The sequence below is a fragment of the Gopherus evgoodei genome, chromosome 24 (genome assembly GCF_007399415.2).
Source record: "Gopherus evgoodei ecotype Sinaloan lineage chromosome 24, rGopEvg1_v1.p, whole genome shotgun sequence".
NCBI lineage: Eukaryota > Metazoa > Chordata > Testudines > Testudinidae > Gopherus > Gopherus evgoodei.
Window position 1 is genome coordinate 11,175,180 of NC_044345.1, and position 16,998 is coordinate 11,192,177.

The following is a 16,998-nucleotide window of genomic DNA, read 5'->3' on the forward strand; positions in this document are numbered from 1 at the left end:
GTTCCTGCCTCGATCTCCTCCCCCTACTCTACTCCAGCCCTGGGCTCTATGTGCTGCCAGCATCACAGGCCATGCGTCACCACCAGAGGATCCGAGTCCCCTTTTCAGCACCACCAGGCCTAACAGGGAGCCCCCACACTCCCACCAGCATGGGGACATCACAGGGACCCAGCTGGGGCCGCCGCTCCTGTCACCAGCGCCAGCACTATACTGCCTGTGTCACACAGCAATGTGTGGGCTGGTATCTGTGTGCATGTAACCCTCTTGCATGTATCTGTGTGCTTAGCTGTGGCTCTGAGCATCTCCCTTGCTGTAAGACTGTGTGCAAGCCTGCATCTCTGGGTGTGTAGCCGATGTCATTGTGTGTGTCAGCAACTATACATCTGTGTGCACACATCTCTTCAGGTGTGTGTGCGCATCTGAGTGTGTCACTGTGTGCTTGCATGCATGCGTCTCCACAACATTCCGTGCGTGCACGTGCAGCAGTCCCTCCACCTCTGTGTTGTGTTTGTGTGTCAGTGTCTACGTGTGTGTGTGTACAGGTGTATATCTCATGGTGTATACACTTCTCTATGAATCAGTGCATGTGTGTCTGTGTATGGTAAATGCATGCATGTGCCCAAGTGTGCGTATCTGAGGGGAGTTCAGGTTTGGGTCAGCGAGTGCATGCATGTGTGTGTGTGGGGGCAGTGTGTGAGTGCACAGGTGTGTCGCGGTGAGGCAATGGATGTCTATGTGGAGAGGCAGCGTGAGAGTGCACAGGTGTGTGGTGGTGAGTGAATGGATGGGGGGGCAGTATGTGAGTGCAAAGGTGTGTAGTGGTGAGCCAATGGATGTGTGTGGGGGCAGTGTGTGAGTGCACAGGTGTGGGTCAGTGAGTGCATGGGTGCGGGGGGGGGCAGTGTGTGAATGCACAGGTGTGTGGCAGTGAGCCAGTGGATGTGTGGGGGGGGCAGTGTGTGAGTGCACAGGTGTGTGGCAGTGAGCCAGTGGATGTGTTGGGGGGGCAGTGTGTGAGGGCACAGGTGTGTGGCGGTGAGTGAATGGATGTGGGGGGGCAGTGTGTGAGGGCACAGGTGTGTGTGGCGGTGAGTGAATGGATGTGGGGGGGCAGTGTGTGAGTGCACAGGTGTGTGGCAGTGAGCCAGTGGATGTGTGGGGGGGCAGTGTGTGAGGGCACAGGTGTGGGTCAGTGAGTGCATGGGTGTGGGGGGGCAGTGTGTGAGGGCACAGGTGTGTGGCGGTGAGTGAATGGATGCGGGGGGGCAGTGTGTGAGGGCATAGGTGTGTGGCGGTGAGTGAATGGATGTGGGGGGGCAGTGTGTGAGTGCACAGGTGTGTGGCAGTGAGCCAGTGGATGTGTGGGGGGGCAGTGTGTGAGAGCACAGGTGTGGGTCAGTGAGTGCATGGGTGTGGGGGGGCAGTGTGTGAGGGCACAGGTGTGTGGCGGTGAGTGAATGGATGCGGGGGGGGCAGTGTGTGAGGCATAGGTGTGTGGCGGTGAGTGAATGGATGTGGGGGGCAGTGTGTGAGTGCAGAGGTGTGTGGCAGTGAGCCAGTGGATGTGTGGGGGGGCAGTGTGTGAGAGCACAGGTGTGGCTCAGTGAGTGCATGGGTGTGGGGGGGCAGTGTGTGAGGGCACAGGTGTGTGGCGGTGAGTGAATGGATGCGGGGGGGGCAGTGTGTGAGGGCACAGGTGTGTGGCAGTGAGCCAGTGGATGTGTGGGGGGGCAGTGTGTGAGGGCACAGGTGTGTGGCGGTGAGTTAATGGATGTGTGTGTGTGGAGGAAGTGTGTGAATGCACAGGTGGATGGCAGTGAGCCAGTGGATGTGTGTGGGGGGCAGTGTGTGAGTGCACAGGTGTGTGGCGGTGAGCCAATGGATGTGTGTGTGGAGGCAGTGTGTGAATGCACAGGTGGGTGGCAGTGAGCCAATGGATGTTCGTGTGGGGCACCATCAAGTTTAGGCTTGAAATTAGACAAAATTTTCGAACCATCAGAGGAGCGAAGTTCTGGAACAGCCTCCCAAGGGGAGCAGTGGGAACAAAAAAACTACCTGGCATCAAGCCTGAGCTTAATAAGTTTCTGGAGGGGATGGTGTGATGGGACTGATTACAACGGCATGCAGCCGATCTGAAACTGCTAGAAGCAGATCTCTCCAGCAGCCAGAGATGAGGCACTAGATGGGGAGGGCTCTACGTTACTACAGAGAATTCTTTCCCAGGTGTCTGGCTGCTGGGTCTTGCCCACACGCTCAGGGTCTAACCAATCACCATATCTGGGGTTGGAGAGGAATCCCACCCCCCATCAAATTAGCAGAAACCCTGGGAGGTTTTCACCTTCCTCTGCGGTGTGGGACACGGATACCTTGCAGGTTTAAACTAGTATAAATGGTGGATTCTTTGTAACTTGAAGCCTTTAAACCATGATTTGAGGACGTCAGTAACTCAGCCAGAGGTTATGGGCCTATTGCAGGAGTGGGTGGGCGAGGTTCTGTGGCCTGCAGTGCTTAATTTGTGCCAGGCAATTCAGAGCCCCGGCACCTCTAAGTTTGGCAGTTCAGAGACCCGGCACCTGCCCACTGCCCCCGTGCCACCCCCTTGGCTTCCGGCGCTGTGTACCTGAGGTGATAGACATTGCTGCTGCCCTGGAACCAGCTGTAGGTGAGGTTGCCAGGGTAAGCCTCGGCTTGGCATGCCAGGAAGGCATCCTGGGTGATGTTGACCGTGATGTTCTGTGGTGGCACCACGATGACCGGTGACCCTGGCACACACAGGGCACAGAGTGAGGCTCTGGGAGGAAGGGGGGAACCAGCTCGTTCTGACAGGGAGGGGAAGCGCTGACTGGACCAATAGGACATGGGGAACAGATTCCCAGAGAGGCTTCAATTCCTCTGCAGAGACGCGGAGAGGGGAGTGAGCAGGGTCCGGCTGCGGTGGGTGTGGGGGGCTAACAGGGCCTGAGGGGAAGGAGCAAGAGGGAGGACTACCCTGGCAAGATCCTTCTTTGGGTCAAGTGTGTGCAGAGAGAAGCCACGTTCTGCGAGCAGACTCCCACATCTCACTGCATGTGCGCATGTCCAGGTGTGTAAACACACGCACACGTACCCAGCTCCTGCTCTGACAGGCTGGTCTCTGCAGTGGAATGTAAGACGTGCCCAGATGACAGGACCTCACTGCCTATGGAGATTGCCCCTGATCAATCAGGAGCCTTGGATATAGTCCCCCCTCCGCCTTACCTTGAACAAGCAGCCGGGTGGTGTGGATGACAGAGCCCTCCTTACTGGAGGCGTGGCACGTGTAGATGCCGGCACTGGCCCGCTCCACGCTGGTGATCCTCAGTGTCCCATTGCTCACCTATGAAGGCACAAGGCAGTACAGGTGGGAGTGCAGGGAAGGATGTCCTCAGGCAACCCCAGCCTAGCAGCAGACCAGGGCTCTTAGAGCCTTGCAGTGGGACTAGGATCCCATGGGTCCCACAGGACCCACTGCCATAATAGGAGGAGCAGGTAAAATGAACTTTATTGCAGGCAAGACTGGGTGGGCAAAAAACCAGAGTGTGGGAATTTGTGGAAAAACTCTCTCATCAGTGTGTCATAAACAGAACGTCAGCAGTGTAAAGCAAGTTTTTCTTTTTTCTTTCTTTTTTTTTTAATAAAGGTTTTGATACTTAAATTTAAGTAAGGGATAGAAAGAGATGTGACGTTTATTATAGCAGGAGTTAAAGACTTTTTTTCATGGTTTAAGCAAGATTTGTTTTATTCTTTTAGTGGTAAAATTATGTCTGAATTCCGTTTAGATCTATCATATATTAACTGACCACTGGGGTTTTTTTTAGTAGCACAGGGGAATCCATCTCTCTTGAGGGATTTGCAGGATCTAAGGGTTTTGCAGCTGGGAGCAAGATAAAGGTATTGGAGAGCAGGATGGGAGCGGGATTAAAAAAAGCGTCCTGCCATCCCTCCTTTGCCAGCCCCAGCCCGGAGAGGCAGGTGGTGAAGGAATTTCTTGCCTGTTGCAGAGTGGCCACTAGGAGTCACTGTGGTGTCAAGACACGAGAGGCTTGGTCACGCAGAATGGATCTGCCTGCTCTGCCCTGCTGTGGGGAGAGGGGATTGTGGCAAATGCCTGGGGCAGGTGGCCTGTGGGGACTGGCCCCACCCTGGTTTCTGTGCTGACCTGGGCATATCCGGGGCAGGCAGAGAGGGGCCCATGCCTCAGGGGTGACAAAGCAGGTCCTTGGTGCACTTACTTCCCCCTCAAAAGCTTCAGCCCCCTGGGCTGGGAGAACTCTGCAGTGGTGATAGGGGGATTCTCCTCCCCACACAATGCCACCCCTCTGTCTGCATAAGCCCCAACCCCCTCTTAGCGCTTGGGAAGCCCCAAGTGAGCAGCACTTGGGGAGATGCAGGAGACAGCCTGGGAAAGCTCCCCGACCTCCACCCTCTCTGGGGCTGCCCCTCCCTTACCTGCACCTTGTCTCCACTCTCAATGGCCCGGTCGTTTCTCTTCCAGACAATGACCGGCTGGGGGTTGCCGATGGCTGAGCAGGTGAGACTAAGGGGCTCTTTTTCTGGCACCTCGACAAGAGCTGGCGGGGTCCCTAGGAAGGTGGGGGCAGCTGCGGAGAGGACACAGAAACAGTGCTTCAGAACCAAGCTGCTGGCCCCAGGGCAAGCTGGGCTCCCTCACGCAGCCACACCAGCTGGTTCTGCTGCAGAGAGCCCCAGGCACTCACTCTGCTTAGTCCTGGTGGGCCGGCAGCATGGGGCAGGGAATGTGATCTGAGGGTCAGAGCCAAGGGCTAGGAGCCAGGACTCCTGGGTTCCGTTCCTGGCTCAGGGAAGGGGTGCTGGGAAGGTATGGACAGGGGGCAGGAGATCTGGAGTCCGATTCTGTCTGTGGCAAATTCCTGCCTCTCCCTCCCCCCAGTAACCCTGCCAGCCTCAGTGCAGTGTTGTGTGGGGAAGTGAGGCGCAGAACGGGGCTGAGGACGGACTGGGGGCTTCACTGGCAGTGCTGAAAAAAATAAATAAACTGGAAAAAGTTCGATTCAGCTCAAACCGAAACCGTCAACAGGGAGAAACGTCAGGGAATGGGAAAAGACAACAGATTTGTTTCGGGGTGAACAGTCTGTTGTGCAACACGGAATGAGACTGTTTGTTCCCAGATGCTTTAAACTATTTTTAGGATATAGATATTCAGGCCTGTCTGCAAAGGCCTATACTTTAAGAATGTAGGTGTATTCTTATCACTTAGCTAGTTATAGAGGTATAAAAGAATCAAAATCACTGTCTGTGTAATGGCCTTCTCTTACTGTGACAGGCTAAGGTCTTCAGCTAAGATGTAGTTAGGCAGCCATAAGCTGGCAAGTGTATGGTCACATCCTCATATTCTAAACTGGTCACATTGAAAGAAGGTGCTATTGGGCTGTTAGGAATACAATCCTGTCCTGATATTCCTATCACCTCCAGAGAAAGGGAAGAGCCTAGAAGATGTAAAAGGAATCTTGGTTTGATCGCATCCTGTCTGGCAAGAACTCACTTATCAATAGACAGCTGGAGAACCCTTATGTCTGTATAGATGTAGTTGTGAAATCCTCATTTCTGTATAGTTTTGTATGTTTATTTGCATGGTCTCTGGTTCTGTAATTGTTTCTGTCTACTGTATAATTAATTTTGTTGGGTGTAAACCAATTAAGGTGGTGGGGTATAATTGATTAAATAACCATGTTACAATATGTTAGGATTGGTTAGTTAAATTTCAGTAAAATGATTGGTTAAGGAATAGTTAAGCAAAACTCAGGTTTTGCTATATAGTCTGAAGTCAATCAGGAAGTGGGGGGGGAATAGGAACAGGGACTGGGGATGGGGGAATTGGGATCACGTTTTGCTAAAGGGGGAATGGGAACAGGGGATGGGAACAGGAACAAGGACACAGGCAAGGCTCTGTGGTGTCAGAGCTGGGAAGGGGGATACTAAGGAAGGAAACTGGAATCATGCTTGCTGGAAGTTCACCCCAATAAACATTGAATTGTTTGCACCTTCGGACTTCGGGTATTGTTGCTCTCTGTTCATGTGAGAACGACCAGGGAAGTGAGAGGGTGAAGGAATAAGCCCTCTAACAACTATTATTTTTTTAAATAAAAGCAAAGCAAATGAAGGGCTGGATCCCCAAACAAAGGCCACAGGAGGAGCAGCCCCTTATAACCTTTAGCAGCCTGAGTGACCCTGATGTGTGGGTGAGGAGGGGGGAGGGGCATGTGTGCACAGAAGCTCGAAGAAGTGAATGAGTCAGCCTCTAAGTCTCTGGGATCCCGAATTCCAGGAACACTGCGCTCATCCCACCCCTAGCAAGGGGAGCTGGGGTCAAGCAGCCCCTCAGGAAAGTGAGCAGCTGGTGCGGACACACGCCCTGCCCCTGCTGTGCGCAGCGGGTGCTGAACACTCCTCCCGTGGAAGTGCAGCACACTGACATGTGGTGCACAGCCTTTGTGGGTGGCACCAGCCGTGGGGCAGCGCCTGTCTGCAGGGAGATGGCCAACTCCTTGGGGCAGGGTCTGTGTCCATTGCACTCAGGTGTAGAGTGCCCAGGGCACTGTCCATACTACACCCAAGGCCCAGCCTGCATCCAGGCACACAGCTCTGATGGGTCTGAGATTGCTGGGCCCCTGGGGCAGCTGCTGGATTTCTGTGGCAAAGGAGAGGGGTGGCAGACTGTGCAAACGCCCCATGGAGAGCAGGGCTTGCTCCCTAGGGCCTGTACTGATGGCAGGTGCCTGCAGCCCCCAGGCCAGGGCTGCTGGGCTGAGCCGGAAAAGAGGCATTTGGGTACTGCCTCTGACTCCCCAGATGCATGGGATAGGAGAGCCCACAAGGCATGAAGTACAGGGTCGGGGTGGCTCCTGCAGGCCAAGGGCAGGGAGGGGCCTGCCCTGGGATCCAGGCCTCCCAGTCCCCACCTCCCGATGCTATAAACGGAGAGGAGGCTCAGCACAAAGGCTCATTGTGTGCTGCCTGGGGTCCAAGGGTCAGGGCCCACCCCCTTGGAGGTTTAATAGTTAGGTTGGGCCTTTTACAAGTGTTTACTCAGGCAGTTTGGGTCCCTTTACAGACTTCTCCAGGAAGGTGTATGGGCAAGAGGAAGTGGAGGCTGGGGCCCTGCAGCAGCTGTATCTGCTCCAGGGACAGCATCCTCAGGCCAAGGCAGGATGATCCCCTCCGGGCTAGGGGCTCGCTGTGGCTCCCCCACCCACTTATGCTGAGTTCCTTGGGCTGCACAGAACTGGAATGGGACCCTGCAACCCAGCCATGGGGCCCAGGTGCTCAGAGCCAGTGTGGATGTGATGGTCTCACTCTGCTCGGCTGCGTTTACCCTGACCCTGCGCTCATTCTGCTCAGGGCTACATGAGGAGCCCAGGGCATATCCGGGGGAGGGGATCAGGCCCAGAGCGTATCCCGGGGAGGGGTGGGGGGAAAACTGGGCCCAGAGTGTTGGGTTCACCCAGTGTGGGGAGGAATTTGGCCCATAGTGTACTGGGAGGAAGGAGGGGGAAACTGGGCCCAGAGCATACCAGGGGAATGGTGGTGGTGGTGGGGAATCAGACCCAAAATGTAGCCGGGGGAAGCGGAGATCAGACCGAGAGAGTAGTGTGTACCCGGGGGAGGAGAATCAGACCTAGAGTGCAGCGGGGTGGGGGTGGGGGGCAGGGAGCAGACATCAGACCCATAACACAGTGTGTACCCAGGGGAGGAGAATCAGACCCAGCAGGTGGGCGGGGAGCGGAGATCAGACCCAGACCATAGTGTGCACCCGGGGAAGGAGAATCAGACCCAGAGTGCAGTGGGGGGGTGGGGAATGGAGATCAGATCCAGACCACAGTGTGTACCTTGAGGAGGAGAATCAAACCCAGAGTGTGGGGTTGGGGTTGGGGGGAGGGGGAGAGCAAGGAGCAGAGATCAGACCCAGAGCATAGTGTGTACCCGGGGGAGGAAAATCAGACCCAGAGTGCAGCTGAGGAGGGAAGGGGGAACAGAGATCAGATCCAGAGTGCAGCGGGGGAGCACAAAGCGGAGATCAGACCCATAACGCGGTGTGTACCTTGGGGAGGAGAATCAGACCCAGAGTACAGCTGGGGGTGGGGGAGGGGGGCATGGAGCAGAGATCAGACCCAGAGCACAGTGCGTAGCCAGAGAAGGAGAATCAGATCCAGAGCAAGCCCCTAAGGGACAGGATAAATGAGATAAGGAAGAGCTGAAGGAGGGAAGGGCAGAGGCGAGCGCCTTTCCTGCCCTGCCAGAGGCTAGCTCACTGCTATGCTGCTCTGTAAGCAGCCTGGTGCCTCCCCTGCCCTCCCAGCGTAGGCTTCAGAGCGAAGGTCACATGAGGCTGGTAAGAGAGATTTACAGCAAGGGGGAAAGGTGACCAAGGCCCGCAGACAGCGAGCCCTGGGGAGCGCCAGGACTCCCTACCATGGCCCAGCCCAGCCCAGCCGCTCCTCAGCAGCTCTACACACGTTGGCACCAACCATGCCAGCCCCACTGCTGCCTTGCTGCCAAACCAGCCAAAGTGGGGAGAGGTGTCAAGTCTAAAGCCCAGCCCCATGTCCAAATGCAGACGAGCCTGCACCCCCAGTGTCCCAGCACACTCAGCCCTCGCTACATACTGCCCATCCAGTCCCACCTGCATCGAACACCATGTCACAGCTGCTTTGAGTCTGCCACAGGGTTTGGGAGCCCCCCATTCCAAAACAAGAACTGGGATCCAACACCCACAATCCGCCTGGAACGCCAGCAGGCCCAGCGCGAGACACAGCATGGGGCCACGATGGCTCCAGCAAGCCCTGCCCAGCACTGCCCCCTGCCGTGGTGCAGGCAGGCACCCAGAGCACTGCCTCAAGGAAACCTAGGCCCTACATAGGGGAGGCAATGCCTCCTTCACACAGAGCTGGGGAGACCAGTGTCAATGCAGGTGCCTAAGAATGCTGTAATAGCTGCTGGTGCCGGGCAAATCTTGTGCCCAGCATGGGGAAGGAGCGCTGGTCACGCCCCAGGGCACCCCTGCATGGAAGAAGGCTGGACATGCCTGGGATGGGGACCTAGAGTGCCCTGTCACAGGGGAGGGACTGGTCATACCTGGAAGCAGAACCCAGAGACCTCCAACACAGGCAAGGGCTAGACACAACTGGCACTAGGACCCAGAGTGCCCTGGCACAGGGACAGGGGGTGATCATGCCTGGCATCAGGACTCAATACGCCCAAGGAAGGGGGGGATTTGGTTCCACTGGCACCAGGACCCATAGACGTCTGGCATGAGGGGCAGGGGGCTGGTCACGGCTGGCACTGGGATCCAGTGTGTCCCTGCATGGGGAGAGCTGGTTACAGCTGGCACCAAGATCCCAAGTGTCCTTGCATTGGGGATGGCGGTCACGGCTGGCACTGCCTCTATCTCTCTCTGTCTCCCTGTGGCACTGCCCGGCCTCCCCACCAGAGCACACCGACGCCTGGCCTGGCACATACAGTTGACAGTGAGGTGGGTCCAGGTGCCATTCTGGAACTCGTCGTCATTGCTGTGCCTATCTAGGAAGAGGACGCGACACTCATACCAGCCTTGGTCCTCAGCGCGCAGGAGGTCAATCCGCAGTGAGGCGCCTTCCTGGATCCGCACACGACCTGCCAACACAAAGCCAGCCTGTCACTCTGCCACCGAGCTGCCTGGGGGCAGTGCCAGGCATCAGCAGGGGAAGCTGCCTGGCCTGGGAACACCTCCCACCTGAGGGCAGTTGCCTGGGTCAGCCAATTGCTGGAGGGCACATGCCCAGCCTGCGCCAACCCCTGCTGTGCAGTATCTCACAGCCCCCTAGGCTCCAGAGCAGTGAGCTCTATCCAATCCCCACTCAGCACATCCTGGCCTCCCCCAGCACAGCACCCCAGCTTCTTCCCCACAATCTTCCCCGGCCCATCCAAAGGGGTCAGCTGGCTCCTGGTCCAGGCCAAGGCCCTACAGCTCAACTCCCTGCCTCCCGGCCCTGCTCCTGCTCCCGGCTGGGATGGGGGGGCTGGGAACTGCCAGGCACACAAATGCCTGGCTGGGGACCGGGTCGGAGGGCAGATACACAGACCCAGCATTAGACACATCGCCGCCGGCCCAGCGGGACAGGAGGGGCAACGTAGGGGGGGAGGGGAGATGCAGAAAGGTGGCTTGGGGCAGAGGCTCTAATGAGGGGCTTCATAATCCCCACCTGGGTGTACCCCCGCCCCTAGTACCAGCCTCTCGACCAGCTATGGCATGGGAGCCCCCAGCCACAAGTCCTGCAGATTGCAGTATGCCGAGTGCCCCCTCCCCAGCAGCTGCTGCCTCCCCAGGGAGCCCCCTCCAGCCCTTTCCCCACTAACCACCAGTGCCATCCAAAACCTGCATCCCATCTTTGGCCTGCCCCTGCCCCTCCCCCTTGGAGTCCTTGCTAACCCACCTCCCTGTGAGCCTGAGGCGGGGTGAAAGTAACTTAAAGGACTTACCAGTACCACGGAGCCCTGAGCAGGGGTGTGGCCTCAACCAGAAGAGGCGGGGCTTTTCAAGATTTAAAGGCCCTCGTACGGCCTTTAAATCATCCCGAAACTCCCAGCTGCAGAGGCGGCTGGGAGCTCCGGAGCTCAGGGGAGAATTAAAGGTCCCGGGGCTCCAGCTGCCGCGGAGCTCCAGGCCCTTTAAATCACTGCGGGGGCCCAGCTGCCGGAGCTCTGGCGGGGATTTAAAGGGACCGAGGCTCCCCGCAGCGGCAGGAGCACCGAGCCGTTTAAATCCCCACCCGAGCCCGGCTGCCGGAGCTCTGGTGGCACTTTAAAGGGCACAGGGTTCCCTGAAGCGGCTGGAGCCCTGGACCCTTTAAATCACCACAGTGGAAACTGGTCCAGTCTGGCACGGCGTACTGGCTCTTGCTGGAACGCCAGACCGGACCGGACGGGCTTACTTTCACCTCTGGCCTGCAGCCCCTTCCCCCCCCCCCAGCATCGCCAGGAAGCCCTTGCTCCTCGACCTGCCTCAGCTCTGGTCAATCCACTCTCCCCTGCCCCTCCCTCCATATCCCTGGAGCCCTCACTGAACCCCTCTGAGTCTGAACCTCCCCTCCTCCACTACAACTTCTGCCTCTCCCAGCAATCCCCACCCCCGCCAGCCACCTGAGCTGCTGGTCCTCAGCCTGACCCCATCTCCCACCCAGCCTCCCCATGGGGGTTGCAGACCTCGAGCATTGCGTCCCCACCTCCCTGCCCCCGAATATACACTCTAGGCTGGGACGGGACTGGGCGGGGACGGCTTTGGCAGGAGCCAACAAGCCAGGTGCAGGGGCTGCCCCCAGTCCCACTGTCTGGGGCTGCAGGGCACCCAACTGGTGGCCCAGTACACAGCCTCTTTCATGAGCAGGAGGCTAAGAACCCTAGAGAAGCAGCAAATGCAACTTCCTAATCCCCAGGGCTATTATCAGAGCCGTAATCGGCTCAGGAGCGCAGCGGGCAGTTGGTTCAGCGCAGGGGCTGTGATGCACTGTCTGTACACGCACCCTGCTATGTATGGCTACACCCACCCCCCAAGCAACACACGTAGCTACCCCACTGCTACTTGCCACTCACACCAATACACACTGCCACACACCCCTACACACATATATGGACACTGCTACACCCTCCCAGACATAGTTACTCCAATACATACTGCTATACGCCCCACACTAGACTCTGACGCATCTCCCTGATACACGTAGCTACCCAGCTACACCCCGCCACACCCCTGACACAAATACACACTGCTACACTCCCCAACACACATATATGGACACTGCTACGCCGTCCCAGACATAGTTACTCCAATACATACTGCTAAACGCTCCCCGCTAGACACTGCTACACATGCTCCTGATACACGTAGCTACCCAGCTACACACCGCTACACTTGACACAAATATACACTGCTACACTCCCCGACACACACATATGGACACTGCTATGCCATCCTATACAGTTACTCCAATACATACTGCTAAACGCTCCCCGCTAGACACTGCTACACATCCTCCTGATACAAGTAGCTACCCCCACTACACACCCCTACACAAATACAGACTGTTACACCCCAATACACAGTTATCCCCAATATATACTGCTAAACCCCCCTCCCATGTTAGACACGGCTACACATCACCAATTCACACAGCTGCCCCGACTACACGCTGCTACATGCCCCCCACACAAAGACACACTGCTACACCCTCCTCATACAGTTACTCCAATACATACCGCTACACACACACCCTGCTAGACACTGCTAGACACACACATAATACACACAGCTACCCCAATACACAATGCTACACCCCCCCCAATACACACTGCTACATTCATGATACACAAGCACCCGATACATATACCTACACACACCAATATCTTATACTTCAGCCCAACACACACACAGGTACAGACATATACACACACACCCTAATACACATACACCACACACACTTTGTTCCCCTATACAGACCCATGTCTTTATGCTCACACACTGATATGCACACACATACAGTACAATTCAATAATACATCGTTGGCAGGACAAGCTACACAAGTATCAGAGGGGTAGCCATGTTAGTCTGTATCCACAAAAACAACGAGGGTCTGGTGGCACCTTAAAGACAAACAGATTTATTTGGGCATAAGCTTTCATGGGTAACAAAGTGTAAAGAAAAAAAGAAAAAAAAGACAGCATCTCTGGCAGGGAGAGAGAGACATCTGCTTAGGATGTGTATGCATACACCCATACCTGCACAAGTTGCGTACACACTTGCATGTAACCCACAAACATGTATGTATTGCCACCCACCCATAAGCATGCACACCAAACATATTCGTGCCCATGGCCACATTCCTGTATATACACACCAGGATCCTTATGCACATATACCTACCTCTACCTGCACACACCCGTAAAAAGGTGTGTGAGCACATACATTTTCTCTCAACATAGGTCACTGCTCAACTATCCCGCATTTCACACCCACACTGGCCTCCCCACCTTGCAGTCTCCGAGGCTTGTCCATTTTAACAATGGTGCTGACTCGGGATGCGTGGCTTCATAGAATCACAGAACATCAGGGTTGGAAGGGACTTCAGGAGGTCATCTAGTCCAACCCCCTGCTCAAAGCAGGACCAATCCCCAGACAGATTTTTGCCCCAGACCCCTAAATGGCCTCAAGGATTGAACTCACAACCCTGGGTTTAGCAGGCCAATGCTCAAACCACTGAGTGATCCCTCCCCTGAGCCAGAGCACACCCCAGAGCCCCACAAAGCTACAGGTCATCACCCAATCCCTCTTCTACATGGAGGTGGGATCTGTACTAGGACCCTGCAGGGTGAGAGGAATACTCTGCAACATGGGATCACCGCACACTTCACTGAGAAACACTCTCCACGACCTCAGCACAATCCCATTCCACGAGACACCCTTGGCCTAAAAAGCTATCAAAGGCCAGGTCCACATTACAAAGTTTTGCTGGCACAGCTGTTTCTGTTAGGAGTGTGGGGTAGAAACCATCCTACACCTCTGACCGACAGACAGAGCTATACTGTCAAAAAAGTCCTTTAATGGGGTAGTTCATTTGATTTGGGGAACTGAGACTTGCGAAGTTACCAAAGACAAAAAAGGGGAAGTGATGCAGATTTAGATAAGTAAAGAACATATCAGAGATCTTCTGACCAATTTGAATGAATTCAAATGAGTGGGGATGGATGTTATTCACCTGAGGGTACTGAAGGAATTAGCTGAAGAAATCTTGAAGCCAATGGCAATAAAGTTCACAAATTCATGGATGACAGGAGAGGTCCTGGAAGCCAGGACAAGGGCTAACGTAGTCCCCATCTTTAAAAAGTGTGAAAAGGAGGAGCCAGGGAACTATAGACCAGTCAGACTGACCTCAATACCTGGGAAGCTACTAGAGAAATGTAAAAACATTCAATCTGCAAATACCTGGAGGATGAAGGAGTGATCACTAGCAGCCAGCACGGATTTACCAAGAACAAATCATGCCAAACTGTCTTGATTTCCTTCTTGACAGGGTAACTCTTTGGTGGACAAAATATACCCGGATTTCAGCAAGGCTTTTGACAGTCCCACATGACATTCTGATAGATTAAGTAAGCTGGAGAAATGCAGGCTTGGTCGAACTACCATTAAGCGGATATATAATTGGCTAAACCAGGAGTTCTCAAACTTCATTGCATCACAACCTCCTTCTGACAACAAAAATTACATCACGACCCCCAGAGGGGGGACTGAAGCCTGAACCTACCTGAGCCCCAGGTGGGGGACCAAAGCCTGAGCTCCACCACTCCGGGAAAGGGGGCCAAAGCTACAGCTCAAGGGCTTCAGCAAGTCCAAGACAGCCCTGGCGACCCCATTCAAAGGGGATTGCGACCCATTTTGGGTTCCCGACCCACAGTTTGAGAACCACCGGGTTAAGCAATCACATGATGTTGGAGTGAAGTGAGGTCTCAAGTGGGGTTCCACAGGGACCTGTTCTGGGTCCAGTGTTATTTAATATCTTTACCAGTGACCTGGATGTAAGGCTAGACAGCATACTGATCAAATCTGCAGATGACAAAAAGCTAGAGGGGGTTGCTAACACTTTGGAGGCTAGAGCTAAAATTCAGAAGGATCTTGATAAAATTGGACAACTGGGCTACAGACAACAAAATGAAATTAAACAAAGATAAATGTAAGGTGCTACCCGTAGAGAAGAAAAAGCAAATGCACAAATACAGAATGGGGGATACCTGGCTGGGCAGCAGCACTGCTGAGATGGATCTGGGAGCTGTGGTGGATCACAAACTCAACAGGAGTCAGCAATGCAAAACTGTTGCAAAAAAATCAAATGCAATTTTAGGTTGCACTAACAGAAGCATAGCATGCAAGCCATGGGAAGTGATAGAACTGCTCTACTCAGCACTGTTTAGGCCTCAGCTGCAGTAGTGGGTCCAATTTTGGTCACCAGTGTATATAAAAGATGTAGAGAAACTGGAAAGGAGCCAGAGGCAAGTGACAAAGATGATCAAAGGGATGGAGTGCAAACCATCTGGGCAAAGGCTGAAGGAAAAGACGGTTACTCACCTTTGTAACTGTTGTTCTTCGAGATGTGTTGCTCATATCCATTCCAGTTAGGTGTACGCGCCGCGCGTGCACATTCGTCGGAAAACTTTTACCCTAGCAACTCAGTGGGCCAGCAGGTCGCCCCCTATAGTGGCGCCATCATGGCGCTTGATATATACCCCTGCCGGCCCACCCGCTCCTCAGTTCCTTCTTGCCGGCTACTCCGACAGTGGGGAAGGAGGGCGGGTGTGGAATGGATATGAGCAACACATCTCGAAGAACAACAGTTACAAAGGTGAGTAACCGTCTTTTCTTCTTCGAGTGATTGCTCATATCCATTCCAGTTAGGTGAATCCCAAGCCCCACAAAGGCGGTGGGGTCGGAGTGAAAAGTGGCAGAATAAAACTGCCGAGCCAGAGGCTACAGCCTCTCTTGACTGCTGAACCAGGGCATACTGCGAAGCAAAGGTATGGACCGAGGACCAATGGAGCTTCGCGACAGATCTCGTGGGTAGAAACACGAGCCAGCAAGGCGGCAGATGAAGCCTGAGCCCTGGTAGAATGCATGGTGATGTGGCTTGGGGAAATATGAGCCAAATCATAACAAGTGGGGATGTCCGCCATCACCCCAGATGAGATCCTCTGAGAGGAAAACAAGCAAGCCCTCCCTTTGGCCCGCTACCGGGGCAGAGCTGGGGCACCTTAGGAAATGATTCTGTCAGCACAATATAATGCGAGCACTCCACAGATGTCCAAGGAGTGCAACGGTTATGCCCATTGCGTTGAGCTGTGGGTAACATGAAAGGCCAAAACACCTTAGGGAGGAAAGCCGGGTGCGGTCATAACTGCACCTTGTCTTTGTGGAACCTTCGTAAGAGCTCTGATCTCAGAGACCCGTCTGGCCAAGACTAGGTTGAGGTCCCAGGGCGGGGCTGGGCGGTGCACCCGAGGGTGCAAGCGCTCCAAGCCCTTGAGGGACCTCGAACCCATAGAGCGTGGGACACTGAACGTCCATCTTAGCCTGCTGGAAGGTAGGGATGGCTGCTGAGAGTATCCTCAGCGATGATACCGCCAGATCCTGCCGGTGAAGGCCAGAGGCAGGCCAAATAGAGGGGATCGAGACCTCAGCAGGAGCAAGATCGAGCGTACTGCAGCTGTAAAGGAAACGCTTCCACCTGGCCCGGTACGTTGACCAGGTGGAAGGCTGCCTGTCACCCCGACTCAGGTACGCAGGAGCCACCGTGAGGCGAAGAGGCTGCAGGTCCGAGTGACGAAGCCTGTCATTGCCCTGAGTGATGAGGTCAGGGCTGACAGGCCGAGCAACGTGGTATGTCAGTGCTGCCTGGACCACTCTGGAGTGATCATGATGATGCGCGCTCTGCCCCTGCGGAGTTTGAGCAGGACCTAACGAACCAGTGGGAACAGTGGGAAGGCATAATGCAGTTGGCCGTTCCACGGCATCAGGAATGCGTCCAAGATCGATTCCGAGGAGAGACCTTGGAAGGAGCAGAACACCTGGCATTTCCTGCTCTCGTGGTGAGCGAACAGGTCTGTGTGAGGAACCATCTCCACTTCCGGAAAGCGGGACGCCTCACATGGGGCAGAGTGATCACTCGTAAGACAGGAAAGACCTGCTGAGTCAAAGAGTTAAGACGTTCCGAACGCCTGGGAGAAAGGACGTCGCCAGCTCCATCGAGTGGGCCATGCAAAAGACCCGGAAATGGATGGCCTCCTGACAAAAAAGGGGGGAGGACTATGTCCCCCCTGAATACTTATGAAGCACCTGGCCATTGTGTTGGCTGTAAACACCGAGATACAACGGCCTCGCAGCTGCCGCTGGAACCCCTGTCATGCCAGGCGGACTACTCT

The 16,998-nt window shown here is 55.0% G+C and overlaps 1 protein-coding gene across 3 annotated transcripts in view; it reads right to left on the bottom strand.

Moving 5' to 3' along the window:
* The window catches only part of IGSF9 (immunoglobulin superfamily member 9), a 64,279-nt gene that overhangs the window by 29,938 nt on the left and 17,343 nt on the right, over positions 1-16,998 (bottom strand). For all 3 annotated transcript variants that reach the window (XM_030542287.1, XM_030542289.1, XM_030542288.1), the window contains exons 4-7: positions 9,517-9,669; positions 4,468-4,619; positions 3,238-3,355; positions 2,621-2,762 (exon numbers count right to left, since the gene is read on the bottom strand). In XM_030542287.1, the coding sequence (XP_030398147.1) occupies positions 2,621-2,762; positions 3,238-3,355; positions 4,468-4,619; positions 9,517-9,669 (565 nt within the window). The remainder of the gene's footprint in view (positions 1-2,620; positions 2,763-3,237; positions 3,356-4,467; positions 4,620-9,516; positions 9,670-16,998) is intronic.